Genomic DNA, 21,099 nt, shown 5'->3' with positions numbered 1-21,099 from the left:
ATGCGGAGCTTATTTGGCGTGTTCAAGACAGACCATTCAGAGCTCCACTCATCGCGGACCTTGCGATGTAGGGCTGACCAGAAGTCTCTTTCCACGAGACCAAGCTCCAGGGGTGGCGATCGACACGTTCATTTCCTGGAATGTCGATGTGGCCCGGGGTCCACACAAACGTCGCTGAATGACCACACTCAGCAAGAGCAAAAACAGCATCTTGAATACCGCGCACCAAAGGGTCCTGAGAAAAACACGGGTCGAGTCCTTGCAATCCACTCAGGGAGTCACTGCATATGACAAATGACTCCCCAGGGCAGGAGGAAAGGTGAGGTGAGGTGAGGTGAGGTGAGGTGAGCGAGTGCACGATCAAGAGCAACCAGCTCCACAGTGAAAACACTGCTCCCACAAGGCAGGGAATGCTGCTCAACGTAGTCGCCGTGGATGAAAGCAAACCCAGTGCATCCATCGACCACAGAACCATCGGTGTAGACTACATCGGCATTTCGAAACGAGGCAAGAAGAGCCATGAATTGTTGACGAAGACTGGCAAGTGAAACGGAGGACTTGGAGTCGCAGGACAAATCCAAGCAAAGCCGCAAGTGAGGGAGGGACCAAGGAGGGGTAGAAGAAGAGGGCCGGAAGGATGGAGGAAGTAAGGGGAAAGGACTCGAGTGACAAGAGAAGGGAACGAACGTGGACCGTGATTGGGAGACCCAACCTAGGCCGGCGTCGTGGGGAGGGGAGTGCAGAAGGTGGAAAAAGGAGCCTGCGGTTTGGGTGCTTGGGCGAGGCATGGATGCGGGTGATGTATGATTCAAGCAACTGTTGTCGGCAGAATCGTAGGGGAGGGATTTCAGCTTCTACAAGAAGGCTAGCCACCGGACTAGTGCATAAGGCACCTGTCGCCAGTTTGACGCCACAATGGAGAAGCGGGTCGAGGATCTGCAACGTTGAAGGTGCTGTTGAGTCTTACACCATGCTCCCGTAGTCGAGGTGGGACTGGACTAAGGCCTTATATTGCTGTAGGAGGGTTGTTCATGTAGCCCCCCAAATGGTGTGGCTGAGTCAGCGAAGGATGTTGAGGTGTCGCCAGCACCGTTGTTTAAGCTCGTGAAGATGATGTGTCCAAGTAAGCTGAGCATCAAACAGCATGCCAAGAAAGCGATACGTCTCCTCAATACGAAGGAGTTCATTGGCATGGTAGAGCTCTGGAAGGAGGTGGACCGTTCGACGATGACAGAAATGAATCACTCGGGTCTTAGAGGCTGAGAACTGAAAACCATGGTTGGATGCCCAAAAATGTGCCTTATGGATAGCTCCCTGCAGCTGCCTTTCAGCGACACTGATGCTTGGGGAAGTGTAATAAAGACAAAAGTCATTGGCATATAGAGAGGAACAGACTGACGAGCCCACCGCAGCCCCAAGACCATTAATCGCCACCAAAAAGAGGGGAACACTGAGAACAGAGCCGTGTGGGACACCGTTCTCCTGAATATGAGCAGAGCTAAAATAAGAGCCAACTCTAACCCGAAAGGAGCAATCACGTTTGCGTCGATACATAACTCGCCATTTATGATAACATCGGGGACAGCTGTTGGGGCCCGGTACCCAAAAAGACGTTTGATCTTTGCCCAGACTTGGGATGGTGATGTGAGGCACCCAATGCTGAAGACGTATCTCTCCCAACACTCCTCCTTCTGTTGTTTGATAAGATAGCGAACATGGGCACAGAGCCGTTTAAAGGCTATGAGATGCTCCAGGGAAGGGTGCCGCTTACGCCGCTGTAGAGCTCGCCAACGCTCCTTAATTGCTTCAGCGACTTCTGGTGACCACCAAGGGACTGCCTTACGCCTCGAGCACCCTGAAGAGCAAGGGTTCGTGTTTTCTACCACAGAAACAATTCTGCTAGTCACCTGCTCAACCATCGCATCGATATTACCATGTGGGAGAGTTTCAGTGGTGACAGTAGAGGTGAAGATTCCTCAGTCCACCTTGTTCAAAGCCCATCTGGGCAGGCGTCCATGTGCCTGACGCTGGTGCAGTGACAGGAAGATGGGGGAGTGGTCACTACCACACAGGTCGTCATGTGCTCTCCAGTGGACGGATGGGAGAAGTCCTGGGCTGTAAACTGATAAATCAATGGCCGAGTAACTACCATGGGCCACACCGAAATCTGTGGCGGCACCAGTATTTAAGAGGCAGAGGTCAAATTGCAACAGTGAAGTTCTGACATCTCTGCCTCGGCCAGTAAACATGGTACCACCCCACAACGGGTTATGGGCTTATGGGCATTAAAAACTCCCAAAAGTAGGAAAGGTTTAGGGAGTCGATCAGTCAGTGCAGCTAATACATTCAGGGGTACTGCACCATCTGGAGGAAGATACACATTGCAGACAGTTATTTCTGCGTCATCGTCATTCTGACAGCCACAGCATCGAGAGAGTTTGAAGGGGCACAGTTTCACTACAGACTGAGTTTAGGACATAAACGCAAACTCCACCTGACACTCAATTATAGTCGCTACAGTTCCTGTAATATCACTTATAGCCGTGGAGGGCAGGGATCCGTATTGCCTGGAACCAGGTTTCCTGGAGGGCAATACAGATAGCTGGTGTAAAGCTTAACAGTTGCCGTAGCTCAGCCAGGCGGTGGAAAAAAACGCCGAAATTCCACTGGAGGATGACATCTTGAGACTGGGAAGGCATGGAACATTCAATGAGGCAGTTTACACCTCAGAGTCACCTGCTGCCACCAATTTATTGCCTGAGCAGTCTGTATCCATAGTGTCTGAGGGTCTGGCGAGATTTTGGTCCTCAGCGGACACCAAAATCTCCACCCCATCCTCAGCCGCAGAGCTTGTAGGTGGCGGTGGTGTAAGTGCCAACGCAATTTCCTTGGTTTTAGTGGTTTTCTTTTTGGATTTCTCTCACTGCTCCTTGGGTTTCCCTGGCTGGGAGGACTTCACTGGCGGGTGTCATCTTTCCCACTTGAAGAAACCTAGGAAGGAAGTGACTCAAGGGACCCCTTCGTAACAAGAGAAGCTGAAGAAGACTTAGGCTTCTCTCCCTTAGAAGTGCGGACAGACATCTCTGATGGTTGGGAGGGGGGGGGGGGGGGGGTGCTGCTCCTGAAGTAGGTGGTGCAGGAACAACAGGGAGGGAAATGCACCCCACCATCAAGGTGGCAGGTGTAGTCTTCCATCTCTGAGAGGTGACCTGGGTTGGCAGAGCTGATGGTGCCAGAACTGTTGTAGCAGCGGCGTAAGATGATGTCATATGCACAGGATGCAGGTGTTCAAGTTTTCTCTTAGCCTCAGTGTACTCCATGATTTTCCTTTCCTTCTGGAGAATCCTGCAGTCAGGCGAGCGAGGCGCATGGTGCTCTCCACAGTTGACACAGATGGGAGGCGGGGCACATGGAGTATTGGGATGTGATGGGCGTCCACAATCTCGGCATGTGACGCTGGAAATACAGCGGGAAGACATATGGCCAAACTTCCAGCATTTAAAGCACCGCATCGGGAATGGATATAGGGCTTTACATCACACCGGTAGACCATCGCCTTTACCTTCTCGGGCAATGTATCATCCTGAAAGGCCAAGATGAAGGCACTGGTGGCAACCTGATTATCCTTCGGAACTCTGTGGACACGCCAGATGAAATGTACACCTTGCAACTCTAAATTGGTGCGCAGCTCATCGCCGGACTGCAAAAGAAGGTCTCTGTGAAATATGATACTATGGACCATATTTAAGCTCTTATGGGGCGTGATGGCTACAGAAACATCCCCCAGACTGGGCAGAGGATGCTGTTTTGATCAAGCCCTCCACCTCCCCAAACTTGTCCTCTAAATGCTCAGCAAAAAACTGAGGTTTCATCATCGTGAAAGATTCCCCATCAGCTCTAGAACATACAAGGTACCAGGGCGAATAAGATCTGCTGCCATCCTTAGCCTGATGTTCCTCCCATGGTGTGGCCAGGGAGGGGAACGATTTGGGGTTGTACTTCTGTGCATTGAATTGAGCTCGTGATCGCTTAGAGACTGCTGGTGTTTCACCACCAGCAAGAGATGATGGACTCATGGTCATCATCGATGCAGAAATCGACACAGCACAGTGCATGGTGGAAAACGCACCCAGGAAGGTGTCCTCACCCAAGAGATGGAGAATGGGCAGGACTGCAATGCAACGACAAGAAAGTGGGCTAAAGGTCTCAATGCACGATGGACACGATGCACCTTGTAAGGCGCCCTTCCCCAATTGGCTCGCTCTTCAGGAAAATTTTGAAGAATGGAGGTCAATCCCTACAGGGGACCATCACATAAAGGCCGAAACGTGTGAAACTCCTTTTAGTCACCTCGCACAACAGGCAGGAATACCTCGGGTCTATTCTAACCTCCGGACCCACAGGGGGGTGGAAGTTTGGACGGAGTATAGAGAGACATTCCATCTATCACGTGACAAATTATCACATACATCTGCAGTAAAGCATAGAATACTGATAGCACCAGAACATCCCAGGAATATAGTTAATGCTAGACCATACAGAAATAAATGAATGAATGGTTGGTTGGTTGGTTTGGGGAAGGAGACCAGACAGCGTGGTCATCGGTCTCATCGGATTAGGGAATGATGGGGAAGGAAGTCGGCCGTGCCCTTTCAGAGGAACCATCCCGGCATTTGCCTGGAGTGATTTAGGGAAATCACGGAAAACCTAAATCAGGATGGCCGGACGCGGGATTGAACCGTCGTCCTCCCGAATGCGAGTCCAGTGTCTAACCACTGCGCCACCTCGCTTGGTAAATGAATGAATGAATAAATATAATTCACCATAAACAAAATGCAGGCTTATGTTTTCTTGTGTGTCTGGAATGTCATTCAGTAGATGATGTGGAGGTGTGAGTCTCTTTACAATGAAGAAGATGAGTTATATTTGGTGCAATTAATCTTGCACTTGCAATTCATACAATTGCAGTGAGATGTCAGAGTGCTCTTCATGGAGATTTGTTTACCTTCATTAAAGAGAACAATTTTTTGCACAGATCTGTTGAGCCAAAAATATTGATAGCAGTTTGGTTGGTTGGTTGGATTAAAAGAGGGGGAAAGGGACCAAACTACGAGGTCATCAGTCCCTTGTTCCGAATAAAACAATCCCACAAGTGTGAGGATAAAACAAACAAGACTGACAACTCAAAACGGAATGAAAGGAAAAATCACAAGAACGATGAAGGGCAACAAACACGTAAATGGACAAAAGGGGACAAGAAAACCACAGAAACGCAAGAAACAGGATGAAGAGATTAGAACAACAAAGCAGATTACCATGGCTGGCTGACCACGAGAATAAAAAAGGAGAAGCCAGCCACTCTGCAACACATTAAAATCTCCACCCTACAAGCACTAGGGTGGAGGACACAGAGGCACAAAGGCCATGCCCTAAAACATAGATCACATGATAACACCCACCCTCACAAACAAAACGTAAAACTAAATCAGCCAATGGGGCATTGTCAGATAAAACTAGCAGCAACGAGTCCAATAACCCAAGATTTTGTCGCTGGGTTGTCAAAGTGGGACAGTGCACCAGAATATGGGCCACTGTCAACCGGGCGACACACCAACACTCAGGCGGGTCTGCATGGCGCAGGAGGTAACCGTGGGTCGCCCAAGTGTGGCCAGTGCGGAGCCAGCAAGAGGACAACTCATTCCCTGCGACAGGCCTGCATGGAAGTCTTCCACATATTCGCAGTCTCCTTAATGACACGCAGTTTGTTGTGTGTACTGTTATACCATTCCGTCTCCCAAAGCTGAAAAACACTACAGCATAAATCATAACGCAGGTCAAGTTCAGAGACGCCCATCTGCAATAGTGGTTTCTGCGTAGACTGTTTGGCCAGCCTGTCGGCATGTTCATTGCCTGGGATGCTGACGTGTCCTCGGGCCCACACAAACACCACTGAATGACGGGACCGGTCCAGGGCACAGATGGACTCCTGGGTTGACGCTACCAAAGGATGGCGAAGGTAGCACTGGTTGATAGCTTGTAGGCTGCTCAAGGAGTCAGTACACAGAAGAAATGATTCCCTGGGGCAAGAACAGATATACTGAAGTGCACGAGAGATGGCCACCAGCTCTGCAGTGAATACACTGCAGCCATCGGGCAAGGAATGCTGTTCAAAATGGCCTCTATGGATGTAGGCGAAACCAACGTGGCCATCAGCCACTTCAGAGCCCTGGAACACGCCAAAAATCGAGAGGAAGTGACAGCAGAGAGCGGCACGAGTAACTTAGTCGTTAGGTCATGCGAAATCTGCGGCCTAGGTGTACACCATGGAGGTGTATGCGGACTGACTGGGATGGGAGGTGGTAAAGGGAAGTAATCCAGTTCAGACAGAAGGGATCGCATGCAAAACACAATCGTTGGCCCTGACCTGGGCTGTTGATGCGGGAGATGAACTGACGCGGGTGACTAAAAGGGGACGGTAATTCAGATGTTCAGGAGAACTACAAATGTGTGCTGCATAACTGGCGAGCAGTTGTGCAAGTCGGATCCACAATGGAGGGACTCCGGCCCCCACCAAGGCACTGGTCACTGGACTTGTTCTAAAAGCTCCCGTCGCTATGCGAATGCCACAGTGGTGCACTGGGTCGAGTACACGCAACGCTGAGGGCACCGCCAAGCCATAAACCACACTCCCATAGTCAAGGCGGGATTTAACAAGGGCTTTGTAGAGCTGCAGCAGATTAGAGTGATCTACACCCCAGTTGGTGTTGCTCAGGCAGTGGAGGGCACTGAGATGCTGTCAGCCCTTCCGCTTAAGCTGACAAAGGTGAGGTAGCCAAGTCAATCGGGCATCGAAAACCAGTCATAAGAATCGATATGTCTCCACTAAAGTGAGTGCATCATCATGAAGGTAAAGTTCTGGTTCCAGACGAATGGTACGATGCCGACAGTAGTGCATGACATGACACACGACTTAGCGGCCCAAAACTGGAAGCCGTGGGTGAGAGCCCATGATTGCGCCTTGTGGATGGCTCCCTGTATGCACCGCTCAGCAACACCAGTACTGGTGGAGCAGTACAAAATGCAGGAGTTGTCTGCATCCAGAGAGGGTGAGACTGACGGCCCTACAGCTGCTGCTAGACCGTTAGTGACCAGTAAAAACGGTGATACACTCAATACAGAGCCCTGCAGGACCCCATTCTCCTGGATATGGGGGAAGGGGGAGGGGGGGGGGACTGTGGGAGGCACCAACTTGCACACGGAAAGTAGGAAAGTACAGAGCGACAGGAAGCTTTGGATAAAAATCGGGAGTCGGCCATGGTGATTGCACCCGTATAATTTGGCAAGGATATGCTGTCGCCAGGTGGTGTCATACGCTTTGTGTATATCAAAAAAGGCGGCAACAAGGTGTAGGTGTCTGGAAAAGGCTGTTCGGATGGCAGACTTGTGGGACACAAGATTATCAGTGGTAGTGTGCCCCTGGCAGAAGTTGCCCTGACATGGAGCCAGTAGGCCACCTGACTCTAGGACCCAACTCAACCGGCGACACACCACATGTTCCTGCAGCTTGTACACAATGTTGGTGAGGCTGATGGGCCGACAGCTATCCACATCAAGAGGTTTTTACTGGGTTTGAGCACCAGAATGATGGTGCTCTCCCGCCACTGCGATGGAGAGATGCCGTTGCACCCGATCCGGTTGAAGATGACAAGGAGATGGCACTTGTGGTCAGATGAGAGATGTTTAATTGGCTGTGAATGCGATCAGACCCAAGAGCTGTGTCGGGGCAATGTGCAAGGGCACTAAGGAGCTCCCACTCTGTAAATGGGGCATTATAGGGATCACTGTGGCATGTAGTGAGCGAGAGAACTTTCTCTTCCATCCGCCATTTGAGAGGGCAAAAGGCTGGGGGTAATTATCCGATGCAAACGTGCGAGCATAGTGCTCGGCAATTGTGTTTGCATTGATAGATAACACGCCATTTATGTTAACACCAGGAACACCCATTGGGGTATGGTACCTAAAAACTCCTTTGATCTTTGCCCAGACTTGGGAAGGTGACATATGGCACCCAATGGTTGACACGCACCTCTCCCAACACTCCTGTTTCCGCTTTTAGATATGCTGACTAATACGGGCACGGAGCCGTTTAAAGGCTATGAGGTGCTCTAGGGAAGGGTGTCGCTTATGCCGCTGTAGAGCTTGGTGACACTCCTTAATTCCCTCAGCAAATTCCGGCTACCACCAAGGGACTGTCTTTCACCGGGGGCACCCTAAAGAAAGAGGGATCGCGTTTTCTGGCACAGAAACGATTGTGGTAGTCACCTGCTCAACCATCACATCAATGTTACCATGTGGGGGAAGAGTCAATGGTGATATTAGAGGTGAAAGTCTCCCAGTCCACCTTGTTTGAAGCCCATCTGGGCAGGCGTCTGTGGGCATAACGCTGGGACAGTGACAGGAAGATGAGGAAGTGGTCACTACCACACAGGTCGTCACGTGCTCTCCAGTGGATAGACCCAAGGGACGCCTTTGTAATGAGAGGATCTGAAGAAGCCGTACGCTTCTCTGGCTCAGAATTGGGGACTCAAATCACCGAAAGTGGGGGTGGGGGGGTGAAAGGGGTGGGGGCTGTTGCTCCTGAAGTAGGTGGTGCGGGAGCAACAGAGGAGGAAGTGCCCCCCCACTATCGAGGGGACAGGTGTAGTCTCCCAGTTCTGAGAGGTGACAGAAATTCAAGGAACTGATGGGGCAACAACTGTTGTCATAGTGGCGGCATTTCTTTCGGTCATAGGCACAGGATGTAGGCGCTCAATGTTCCTCTTAGCCTCAGCGTAGGTAGGTCGGTCCAGGGTCTTATATTCCATGATTTTCCTCTCTTTCTGTAAAATCCTGCAGTCTGGCGAGCAAGGTGAATGATGCTCTCCGCAGTTGCTACATTGAGATTTTAACTTTTAATTTGTACTCTGCAATACTATTATCTAGCCTTTCCAATCATGTTTACATCCACACAGCATTGCTAAAGACTAGTAAGAAGGAATACAAATTTGTTGCAAAAATTAAAAAAAAGTTTGTATATACCAGGACTAAGGACAATAAGTTTTTCATGACTTTTTCAAATGGTATGAAAAATTAACAAGGTTATATGTGAAGCCAACAAACTGTAAAACTGGCAGTTTATACTCTACACCAGCAATAAATATAAGGCCTTGTGGGGAGTTACAACGATAAAACACAGTGTCCTGCCAGTCTATAATTCACCGAAAAATGGTGTTCTGTAAATTTAAGACATAAGTAACGCAAATTAAGAAATTATGCCAAGCTTAGATGAGGTACCAAACAAGTACTGAAACATGTCACCGCGCGACTGCTACGGTCGCAGGTTCGAATCCTGCCTCGGGCATGGATGTGTGTGATGTCCTTAGGTTAGTTAGGTTTAAGTAGTTCTAAGTTCTAGGGGACTGATGACCACAGCTGTTAAATCCCATAGTGCTCAGAGCCATTTGAACCATTTTTTGAAACACGTCTTGTGATCAAAATGCACTGTGTTTCACGGATGGCAGCTTTGTAAAATTCTGATAAAGCTGTCAATATATTTGAAACAAAAATTTTACTCAATACTACTGACCAAATCTGCCTGTTAAGTCATCTTCAAGTGAACATTTACATATATCTGTATGTATATGGCATTAACAGATCTTACATTATGTCACAAAAGAAACAGGACATCTGAATATTCCAAGAGCATTGGAGTTTCGTAAATCATACTAAAATGTACAATTCAGCATTTCTATATGCAGATTCACACTTAAAGCTTAATACCCTACCTAGTATGAAGCTTTTCACTGTGGTTTTTGGGATGCCAAGTTCCTTGGAGTACCAGTACTGGATTATCTGATGTTTGGTTCTTTACTACAGCATTATGCCATACATGCCAAAAGATGAAAACATGCACTTGAAATTCAGTAAAAAGTTGAAACTAGTCAACTCTGTGGAATGAAACACTTTGTTTCAAACAAATTGGCTGCTTCTGCAGAAAAGATTAATAAAAGCCAAATTTCTTTAGCCAACTAACAAAAAAAACTTCACTGTTCTGTGAGATGATGCGTGCTTGATTGCCAATAGTGTGGAAATAAAATAAAACCAGAAAACTGAATGAGCAACCTATTTTAGCCTTCTGTAATTATTTGAGTGTATTTTAATTCAACTGATACCTCACAGCCACAGAAATCTGTTTTTGTTTTTATTCGATCTGAGAGCTGTAAACCAAGAGAAAACAGCAAAATCACAACACATAAACACGGGTCATGTTCAGACTACCCTCCACTAAAACTCAGACTGCTCAACGCATGTACGAATGTTGCAGCTTGGGTGACCTAGAAAAAATTTTCCAGCTAGTATCTGGCTGCTTGCTGCTTGGACAGCTGACAGACATGTCAAGTAGCCAGAATTGGGAGAAGGTGCTGCTCATACACGATTACTGCTATGCGCCTGTACTTGAGTGCAGTGACAACTAATCAAATGAACCTAATGTGAACAGTTTTGTCATCATGCCCATTGAAAGAAGTTTGCTGTTACAAAGCATTGCACAGTTTTCATATTAAAGTCGTTGACAAGTTTTGATATCAGCAGACACTTGTGTGAGCAATGTGTATTATTGTAAGTGGTGTATTTTATTTGTAATCTAAGTTTCATTTTGGTGCTATTCTCTCATTTATGTTTTATTGCTGAAGTATTACTCTGCAGTGGTGGGCTACAGTAAAATTTATGATTAGAGTAACAGTTCCTATCACCAAAATGACAAAAATTTAACTGAAAATTGAAACAATGGAAAATTCCCAGAATTCTAAAAAATTCCTGGGTTTTTTCCTGCAACAGTTTAGCGGTGGTCATTCATCTACGTGGATAGCTGGTCATACCAATATATAAAGCTTTGCAGTACTTGCAGCAGGGTTGGTATATGACATGACTGCTTTCACAGGTGGCTGTCTCAGAAGAGGTAGGATAAGCCTGTGACAGGACTGGAGTAGGAAGTGCTGAGTGGGTGGATAGGGCAAGTCTTGCACTTTGATCTTCCACAGGGATATGATCCATGTGGCAAGGAGTCAGGAGTAGGAGTGGCATAGGGATGGACTAGGCTGTTGTGTGGAACACTACTTTAGGAGATGTGGGAGGGGTCTTGGGCAGGATGTCACTCATTTCAGGGCACGATAGATAGATAGATAGATAAACAAAGCCCTGGCAGAGGACATGGGTCAGTTGCTCCAGCCCGGGATGATATTGGGCAATGAGGGGGAACTCCTCTGCAGCTGCACAGCTTCTTATGTATGCCTATGTTCATTTTCAACAAAACACTGAAAAACAATTAAATTAGAGAAAAATTTGAACATATGATACTTCAAAATAAACTGATATCAAAATCAGCACAAAAATAATGCAAAAATTGGCAGAAAATAACAGTAAAATTGGACACAAAACAAAATTTTTTTGCTGTACCTAGCCATAAGGAATGCAACTTACTTTCAGCAGTATTGATTTCCTCCACATCCTACCATGCATATAAAGGAGCATCACCTCCATTACACTTTCCTAAATCAGTGGACTATCATCTCCAGTTATATCAACCTTTGAGCCGCACACTCATTGGCTACTGAAATGAACTGATTTTTGAACTCTTGTGATACTCAGGTGTACAAATGTTGGCCAAAATGTAATGCACAGTCCATTGTACCTTGGCGACTACATAGGCTACAGGGGAATTAAATTCTGTTGACGTAAGCTTTGTTCCTTCACTGCCTAGCTTTCACCTAAGTTTTGTTTTCTGTTTGTTGTTTCAGGTAAGTCAAAATGTAGGGTTAACACAATAACCCTTAAAGCCAATGAACAGTGATCACATTACTCTATAAATTCAGGGATTTATTTTCATGAATGACTGAAACATATTTAATGAGGATAATTCATGGCAACAGAATAATCAGAACAAAGAGTACACTGCTACTGGCCACTGAACAGCTGTATATATTAGCAAGAAATATGGTGTCAGGTTCCTAGATTAATCAAGCAATGTGGAATAACTTACATTGCTTTTTAAATTCAGCCATTGAACAGAGACAAAGTGGAAGATGTGTTGAATTTTTCAACTTTTTCTGACAAAGGTTTGACCAACAGATCAGCTTGCCAAAATGAAGTCCACAGTTAATACTTCAAAATGCACTACTTGATCAGGTATACACTGAATTCTCTTTCTGAAACATCCATGTTAAGAATTGTTCTAGCTCACCTATAAAGTGAAACTACTATGAAGTACTAGTGCTACAACGGCCTGCCATATTAAATAGTATTCTGGTAAATATGAAATCTGAGAAGACGCCTTACCTTTAAGTTTACGAAGAGATTCTCTCATAACGTGGATATTGTGAATATCCAGAAATACTAATTCCGCATTTTGATATGCATCTTCGGATTCGTAGCCACCACCTTTAGCCTTGTTGGCAATTGCGTTAGCACTATAAAAGGACAGACAGAACATCACACATGAGGGAAACAAAAACTATCTTACTATAAGATATATTACAAAATCTATAACCAATATACAATTACTGCCGTACTGGATGTTGGATCACAAGCGATGAAAAATTAGCCATGGCCTATGTCTTGCAGACATACAATATTTAGTTTCCAAATACACACTAAAAATAATTAATTTTATTTGTATTGTTTTAAGACTTAATACAACAACCATAATAAAATCAATAATGCTTGTAAAAAAATAAATGTCACTAGCATAAGACGCAAGACAGTAGCATGTACATGACTCAAAAGTGAAGAGCAATCACAGTGCTTGCAACTTCTGTAGTTTACAACTTGTAAGGATGATGGATAATGCAAATTGTGTACCAATAGCTAAAAAGTTCACTTTCTGACAGAGAAATAGCCCAGGATACATTAACCTATTTTTATATCTTCTGGATTTGCTCTTATAAGCATACATGTTTAAGGTGAAAAGTTTTCATTTTAACACACAGACGGTATTTCCATCAACAGGGTTTTGTTTTTGTTATTAAAATATATTTTTGGAATAATTTTAGTAAGGTGTTAATTTGATCCTGTAGAAAAGTCTCTTACAAAGCATTTTAAATCCTCACCATGTAAAGTGGTGCAGTAGTATGACATTGGACTCATACTTGCAAGGACATCAGGTCAGTCCCCATCCAGCCATCCAGATTTCAGTTTTTTATGATATTCTTAAATCTGTTAAAGTGTATGCCAGGACAGTTCTCTTGAAAGGGCAGTTTTAATTTCCTTCCTCGATGTGAGCTTGTCACTGTCAACCATACTCTTCCCTCTTCATTCATGTTTGGTACACTCATTCAATTGGCAAATGGAAATACCAAGTCAAAGTGCAGGTCATTCCCATTTTCAAGAAAGGTCTTTGTACATAATTATACGCTTACATCAATGATGTCAGTCTGTTGTAAAATTATGGAACATGTTTTATGCTCAAGAATTATGACATTTGGAGAAGGAAAAGCTTAGGAAAATATTCCCTTATAAAAATCAACATGGACTCTGCAAACAGGCATCCTACGAAACTTAGCTCGCTCTATTCATCCATGAGTACCATAGTGCTGTAAGCAACAGTCCTCAGGTAGATGCCATGTTCCTTGACTTCAGGAAGGCATTTGACACCATTCCACACTGCCATTTGGTTGGTTGGTTTGTGGGATTAAAGGGACCAGACTGCGATGGTCATCGGTCCCTTTTTCCAAAAAAAATTAAAACCGCCCAAAGAGAATAAAAAACGAACACCAGGAAAGACGTCAGACGACACAGGACGAGAAATACTCCGACAGAGATCAGACAAAACAAATTAAAACACACAGAGTGTGATGGTGGTTGGCCGACCATAGAGGAAAAAAAAGAGGAAAAGCCAACCACCAAGAACACATTAAAAACTCAGTTTAAAATCAGAGGCTAAAAGCCAGAATCAACGCTAAAAAACATAAACACTCAGATTAAACTAGAAAAACCCCCTGCCCGAATAAAACGCAAAACTAAGTCCACCATGGCAGAGTCATATAGTAAAAGGGCAGGGAGCGTATCGGGCAGCGCAAATGTCTGCCTGAGCACAGTTAAAAGCGGACAAGTTAATAAAATGTGCACCACCATCAAAACCGCCCCACAGCGACAGAGAGGCGGGTCCTCACGACGCAATAGATAACTGTGAGACAGTCGGGTGTGGCCAATGCAGAGCCGACAAAAAACAACTGAATCTCTGCGAGTGGTTCGCATGGATGACTGCCACACACGCGTCGTCGCCTTGAGAGAACGGAGTTTGTTTGGCGTGGGCAGATTGCACCATTCAGTGTCCCAAAGCGAGAGAACTTCGCGGCGGAAGACTGCCACAAATCAGTCTCCGGGAGGCCAATGTCCAGGGTGGGTTCACTGGTGGCCTGTTTGGCCAGGTGGTCAACACGTTCATTGCCCGGGATACCGACGTGACCGGGGGTCCACACAAAGACCACAGAGCGGCCGCAATGCGCAAGAATATGCAGGGACTCATGGATAGCCATCACCAGACGAGAACGAGGAAAACACTGGTCGAGAGCTCGTAAACCGCTCAGGGAATCGCTACAGATAATGAAGGACTCACCTGAGCAGGAGCGGATGTACTCTAGGGCACGAAAGATGGCGACCAGCTCAGCAGTGTAAATGCTGCAGCCATCCGGCAAGGAACGTTGTTTGGAATGGTCCCCTAGAGTTAGCGCATACCCGACACGACCAGCAACCATTGAACCATCGGTGTAAACAACTCCAGAGCCCTGATACGTGGCCAGGATGGAATAAAAGTGGCATCGGAAGGCCTCCGGAGGGACGGAGTCCTTCGGGCTCTGTGCCAAATCGAGCCGAAGGCAAGGGCGAGGCACACACCATGGGGGCGTGCGCAGAGGTGCCCAGAAAGGAGGTGGAACTGGGAAAAACCCAAGCCCAGAGAGGAGCTCTTTGACGCGTACGGCGATCGGACAACCCGACTGGGGCCGACGGTCTGGCAGATGGATGACTGACTGCGGGAACAGGACACGGTAATTTGGATGCCCGGGCAAGCTAAAAACATGGGCAGCATAAGCAGCCAGTAATTGTTGGCGTCGGAACCGCAGTGGAGGGACACCTGCCTCCACTAGTATGCTGTCCACAGGGCTGGTGCGGAAAGCACCAGTGGCAAGACGTATCCCGGTGTGGAGAATTGGGTCCAGCACCTGCAACACAGATGGGGATGCTGAGCCATAAGCCAGGCACCCATAATCCAGACAGGACTGGATTAACGCCTGGTAGAGCCGCAACAGGGTAGATCGGTCGGCGCCCCAGCGGGTGTGGCTCAAGCATCTCAGAGCGTTTAGATGCCGCCAACACGCCTGTTCAAGCTACCGGGTATGAGGCAGCCAAGTCAACCGGGCATCGAAAACCACCCCCAAAAACCTGTGTGATTCCACCACTGAAAGAAGTTCGCCGGCAAGATAAAGCCGCGGCTCCGGATGGACAGTACGTCGCCGGCAGAAATGCATAACGCAGGTCTTGGCTGCCGAAAACTGGAACCCATGAGCTACAGCCCAAGACTGCGCCTTGCGGATAGCGCCCTGTAGCTGACGTTCAACAGCTGCAATGCCAGTAGAGCTGTAGTAAAGGCAGAAGTCGTCAGCATACAGGGAAGCGGAGACAGAATTTCCCACGGCCGCAGCGAGCCCGTTAATGGCTATTAAAAACAGGCGGACACTTAAAACAGAACCCTGTGGCACGCCGTTCTCCTGGACGTGGGAGGAACTATATGAGGCCGCGACTTGCACGCGGAAGGTACGATACGACAGAAAATTTCTGATAAAGATCGGCAGAGGGCCCCGAAGAGCCCATCCATGAAGCGTAGAAAGGATGTGATGACGCCATGTCGTATCATACGCCTTCCGCATGTCGAAAAAGACAGCGACCAGGTGCTGACGGCGGGCAAAGGCAGTACGGATGGCCAACTCCAGGCTCACCAGATTGTCGGCGGCGGAGCGGCCTTTACGGAACCCACCCCGAGACGGAGCCAGAAGGCCCCGAGACTCCAGTACCCAATTCAAGCGCCGGCTCACCATCCGTTCAAGCAATTTGCAAAGAACGTTGGTGAGGCTAATGGGACGGTAGCTGTCCACCTCCAGAGGGCTCTTTCCAGGTTTCAAAACGGGGATGACAACGCTTTCCCGCCATTGCGACGGAAACTCCCCCTCGACCCAAAGACGGTTGTAAAGATCGAGGAGGCACCGCTGGCAGTCCACTGAAAGGTGTTTCAGCATCTGACAGTGGATGCCATCTGGCGCAGCAGCGGTATCCGGGCAAGCGGCTAGGGCACTGCGAAATTCCCACTCACTGAATGGAGCATTGTAAGATTCTGGGTGGTGGGTGCGAAACGAAAGGCTCCGACGTTCCATCCGCTCTTTAATGGAGCGGAAGGCCTGGGGGTAATTCGCAGAAGCGGAACTCATAGCAAAATGTTCTGCTAAGCGGTTTGCAATGACGTCAGAGTCAGTACAAACTGCTCCATGCAGTGAGAGCGCAGGGACGCTGACAGGGGTCCGATAGCCGTAGACGCGTCAAATCTTGGCCTAGACCTGCGATGGAGTGACATGGAGGCCAATGGTGGACACGGTGGACTCATACCGCTCCCAGCACTCCTTCTTGCCTTGGCAGATAAGGAGGCGGGCCCGCACACGCAGCCGTTTGAAGGCGATAAGGTGGTCTATGGAGGGATGTCGCTTGTGACGCTGGAGCGCCCGCCAGCGATCTTTAATCACTTCAGCGATCTCAGGCGACCACCAAGGCACAGCCCTCCGCCGAGGGGACCCAGAAGAACGGGGAATGGCAGATTCGGCGGCAGTAACAATGCCGGTGGTGACCGACTGAACCACCGCATCAATGTCATCATTAGAGAGAGGCTCAATAGCGGCAACGGAGGAGAACAAGTCCCAGTCAGCTTTATTCATTGCCCATCTGCTAGGGCGCCCAGAAGAGTGACGCTGTGGCAGTGACAGAAAGATCGGAAAGTGGTCACTACCACACAGGTTGTCATGCACACTCCAGTGGACAGACGGTAAGAGGCTAGGGCTGCAGATTGAAAGGTCAATGGCGGAGTATGTGCCATGCATCACACTGAAGTGTGTGAAGGCACCATCATTTAAAATCGAGAGATCGAGCTGCGACAATAAATGCTCAATGGTGGCGCCACAACCTGTTGCCACTGACCCACCCCACAGAGGGTTATGGGCGTTGAAGTCGCCCAATAGCAAGAAAGGTGGCGGCAATTGTGCTATCAGCGCAGCCAAGACATGCTGCGCGACATCACCATCCGGTGGAAGGTAAACTCTGCAGACGGTAACAGCCTGTGGCGTCCACACCCGAACAGCGGCAGCCTCTAAAGGTGTTTGGAGAGGTACAAACTCACTGTGAAGAGAGGTAAGGACATATATGCAGACGCCACCAGACACCCTTTCATAAGCTGTCCGGTTCTTATAATAACCCCGATAGCCACGGAGGGCGGGGGTTCGCATTGCTGGAAACCAAGTTTCCTGAAGAGCAATGCAGAAGAAAGGGTGAAGGCTGAGAAGTTGGCGGAGCTCAGCTAGATGGTGGAAGAAACCGCTGCAGTTCCACTGGAGGATGGTAGTGTCCATGGATGGGAAAGGCGTGAAGGGACTGGGGAGGCAGATTATGCCTCCTGGGCCCCCGCTGCTACCGAGTCACCACCTGTACAACAGCCATCCATTGCGTCCGAGGGACCGGCGAGATCCAGGTCCTCAGCGGACGCCAGAATCTCCACCTCATCTTCAGACGCAGAGTGAGAAGGTTGCGGTGGGACAGGTGCCACCGCAATGTCAGGATGCTTGGGAGCCTTTTTCTTGGACTGCTTTGCGCGCTGTGCCTTAGGTGGTTCTGGCTGGGAGGGCATCACTGGGTCAGTCTCAGGGACTGAAGACGACCGTGACGCCCTACGACCAGCGACCGGTGGTTGTTTGAGATACTTGCGGGTGTCCGCTTTGGCACTGGGCAAAGCCTGGGATGGGAGGGACCCAAGGGACCCCTTCCGGGCGAGAGGAGCCGAAGAAGACTCACGCTTCTCCGGCTGGGAAGGGGGAACAGATGTCCCCGGTGGTTGGGGCGGTGTTGCTCCTGAAGTAGATGGAGCAGGAGCAACAGGGAGTGAAGTGCCCCCCACAACCAAGGGGGCCGGTGAATTCTGACAGAGCTGAGATCGAACTATAGGTGACGACACTGTGGAGGTTCGAAACGGTGTTGCAGCAGCGGCATAGGTAGTCGTCATGGGCACAGGATGTAGCCGCTCATACTTCTGCCTTGCCTCGGTGTAGGTCAGGCGGTCCAGGGTCTTATATTCCATTATCTTCCTTTCCTTCCGGAAGATCCGACAGTCTGGTGAGCAGGGTGAATGGTGTTCTCCGCAGTTAACACAGATGGGAGGCGGAGCACATGGAGTATTGGGATGTGAAGGACGTCCACAATCTCGACATGTGATGCCGGAAGTACAGCGAGATGACATGTGCCCGAACTTCCAGCATTTAAAACACCGCATCGGAGGAGGAATATATGGCTTCACATCACAACGGTAAACCATCACCTTGACCTTTTCGGGTGAAACATCACCTTCGAAGGCCAAGATGAAGGCACCGGTGGCTACCTGATTATCCCTCGGACCCCGATGGACGCGCCGGATGAAGTGAACACCTCGTCGTTCGAGGTTGGCACGTAATTCATCGTCAGACTGCAGAAGAAGATCCCTGTGGAATATAATACCCTGGACCATGTTGAGACTCTTATGCGGCGTGATGCTAACTGAAACATCCCCCAACTTGTCACAATTGAGCAACATCCGTGACTGGGCAGAGGATGCCGTTTTGATGAGCACAGGACCAGAGCGCATTTTGGACAAGCCCTCCACCTCCCCGAACTTGTCCTCTAAATGCTCCACAAAAAACTGGGGCTTGGTCGACATAAACGATTCTCCATCAACCCGCGTACACATGAGGTACCGGGGTGAATATTCTCCACTGCCTTCTTTAGCAAGACGTTCCTCCCATGGAGTAGCTAGGGAGGGAAACGATCTCTGATCAAATTTCTTCCCATTGACGTTAGACCTCGATCACTTAGAGACTGCTGGTGGAGGCCCACCAGCGAGAGATGATGTACCACACTTCATTGCGGGTCATCCGCCCTGATGCCACGTACTCCGACCAAGTGCCCTCCCCACGGGCGCCACCCAGCCACAGCAATAGCCACCTGGCAGGATGGCCATTGCCGGGAGTCCCGTTGCCCCAGGGAGATGGGCATCTACTCCTTGGCATATGTGGGGAGTGAACAGCGCAGGCATCAGTAGAGCGATCCCTGTGTTGTCAGGGGGCTACAACCAACAGGGTACATGGCGGCCCGACCACAACGGACTGGCTACCGTGCTGGATCTTAGGTGCAAAAAAGTCCAAGGTCGTAGTCACAGTTAAAAGCAACACTGCAGAGTGCAGCGTGGTAATTGCACCCAGGGGCGTATCCTCGCCCAAGAGATGGAAAACGAGGGGGACACCTTTGCAACGACGAAAAAGCTGGCTAAAGGTCTCAATGCACGACGGATGCAGTGCACCATGTAAGGCGCCCTTCCCCAATTGGCTCGCTCTTCGGAATAATTTAGAAAGATGGAGGTCAAACCAGAGAGGGGACCATCACATAAGGCCGAAACATTTGAGACTCCTTTTAGTCGCCTCTTACGACAGGCAGGAATACCGCGGGCCTATTCTAACCCCCGAACCTGCAGGGGGGCACTGCCATTTAGTGAAAAAAATATGAGCTTACTACTGAGTACTGGATCAGACCTGTCAATGGATTCAAGACTTCCTTGCCAGCAGAATTCAATATATCACACTTAACAGAGCAAAACTGACAGACTTAAGCGGAATTATTACATTGTGAGTCTCAAATAGCACAATATGCTAGCTATTCTCAAGTACCACCTGGATATTTTAGGAATATTTGAGACAAGATGGCCTGGCAATAAGGACTTTAGATCAGTAGACTTCAGAATAATACACAGTGGAAACCAACAGTCAGGGGAGAAAGGAGTAGATACTGTGTTAACAAAGAAATGGGTGCATAATGTGCTGAGCACCTTTTTCATGTGAGTAATAGGATATTAATAATGAAGTTAAAAGTTAGCACAGTTGACATAACAATAATTCAAATATATTTTTTCATGACAAACAGTAATGACACAGGAAAAGAATGCTTATGTCTCCATTGAACACTTAACGGAAATGATAAACACAAAGGACAATGTTATTCTCGTGGGAGATGATAACGTGTCAGTCAGCACATCAAGACAACCCTGAGCATGCTGTTAAGTACAGATTGGGAAGAATGAATTCAAGAGGTGGGAAGTTATTAGAATTTTCTAAACATGAGATGGTTATAAAAAATAGATGAAGCTCTAAAGAGAAGGAACTATGTGTGAAAGACACCTTGTGATAGTGGGATATATATAACTGATTACATAGTAGTACAGCAGAGGAACAGAAACCAAGTACAATCTAGTCACAGCTTCCCTGGTGTTAACATACACCATCCATCTAAAAAGGTTCCATGACAGATTTCATTCCTGGCATATAAGCAACATCAGTGTACTAACTATGGTGGCAGCTTGTACTAACTACTGTAAACAGCAGCATTGCATTTGACCAGTCAGTTGCGAGCAGACAGTATTAAGCAGTGGATGAGTGGCCACAGCATATCAAGAACGCCTGCGATGACCTGACTGAAATGCAGAATGCTGAAAATTCTTTTCTGGAAAAAATTGTAATGGGTGACGAGACTGTGTTATCAATCTGAACCTACTACAAAACAACAAAGAACAGAAACTCACACAAAGGGTCAACATTTTGACATAACCAAAGTGCAATATCAGATTTAAGAAGCAATAGCTGAAATATCCAACGAAATGAGCAATATATAAACTGATGGATGCACTTGTCGTGCATGAATTCAAGCAAGCAACAACTGAATCAGACAATGAAGAAA

General features: G+C 48.0%; 1 protein-coding gene across 2 annotated transcripts in view; it reads right to left on the bottom strand.

Annotated features, from left to right (window-relative positions):
- LOC126470545 (myotubularin-related protein 2) overlaps positions 1 to 21,099 on the bottom strand; it is a 190,249-nt gene that overhangs the window by 81,986 nt on the left and 87,164 nt on the right. For both annotated transcript variants that reach the window (XM_050098477.1, XM_050098478.1), the window contains one exon: positions 12,373 to 12,503. In XM_050098477.1, coding sequence (XP_049954434.1) covers positions 12,373 to 12,503 — 131 coding nt within the window. The remainder of the gene's footprint in view (positions 1 to 12,372; positions 12,504 to 21,099) is intronic.

The sequence above is a fragment of the Schistocerca serialis genome, chromosome 3 (assembly GCF_023864345.2).
Source record: "Schistocerca serialis cubense isolate TAMUIC-IGC-003099 chromosome 3, iqSchSeri2.2, whole genome shotgun sequence".
NCBI lineage: Eukaryota > Metazoa > Arthropoda > Insecta > Orthoptera > Acrididae > Schistocerca > Schistocerca serialis.
The sequence above is the reverse complement of the archived record's forward strand: the minus strand, read 5'-3'. Positions and strand labels throughout refer to the sequence as shown.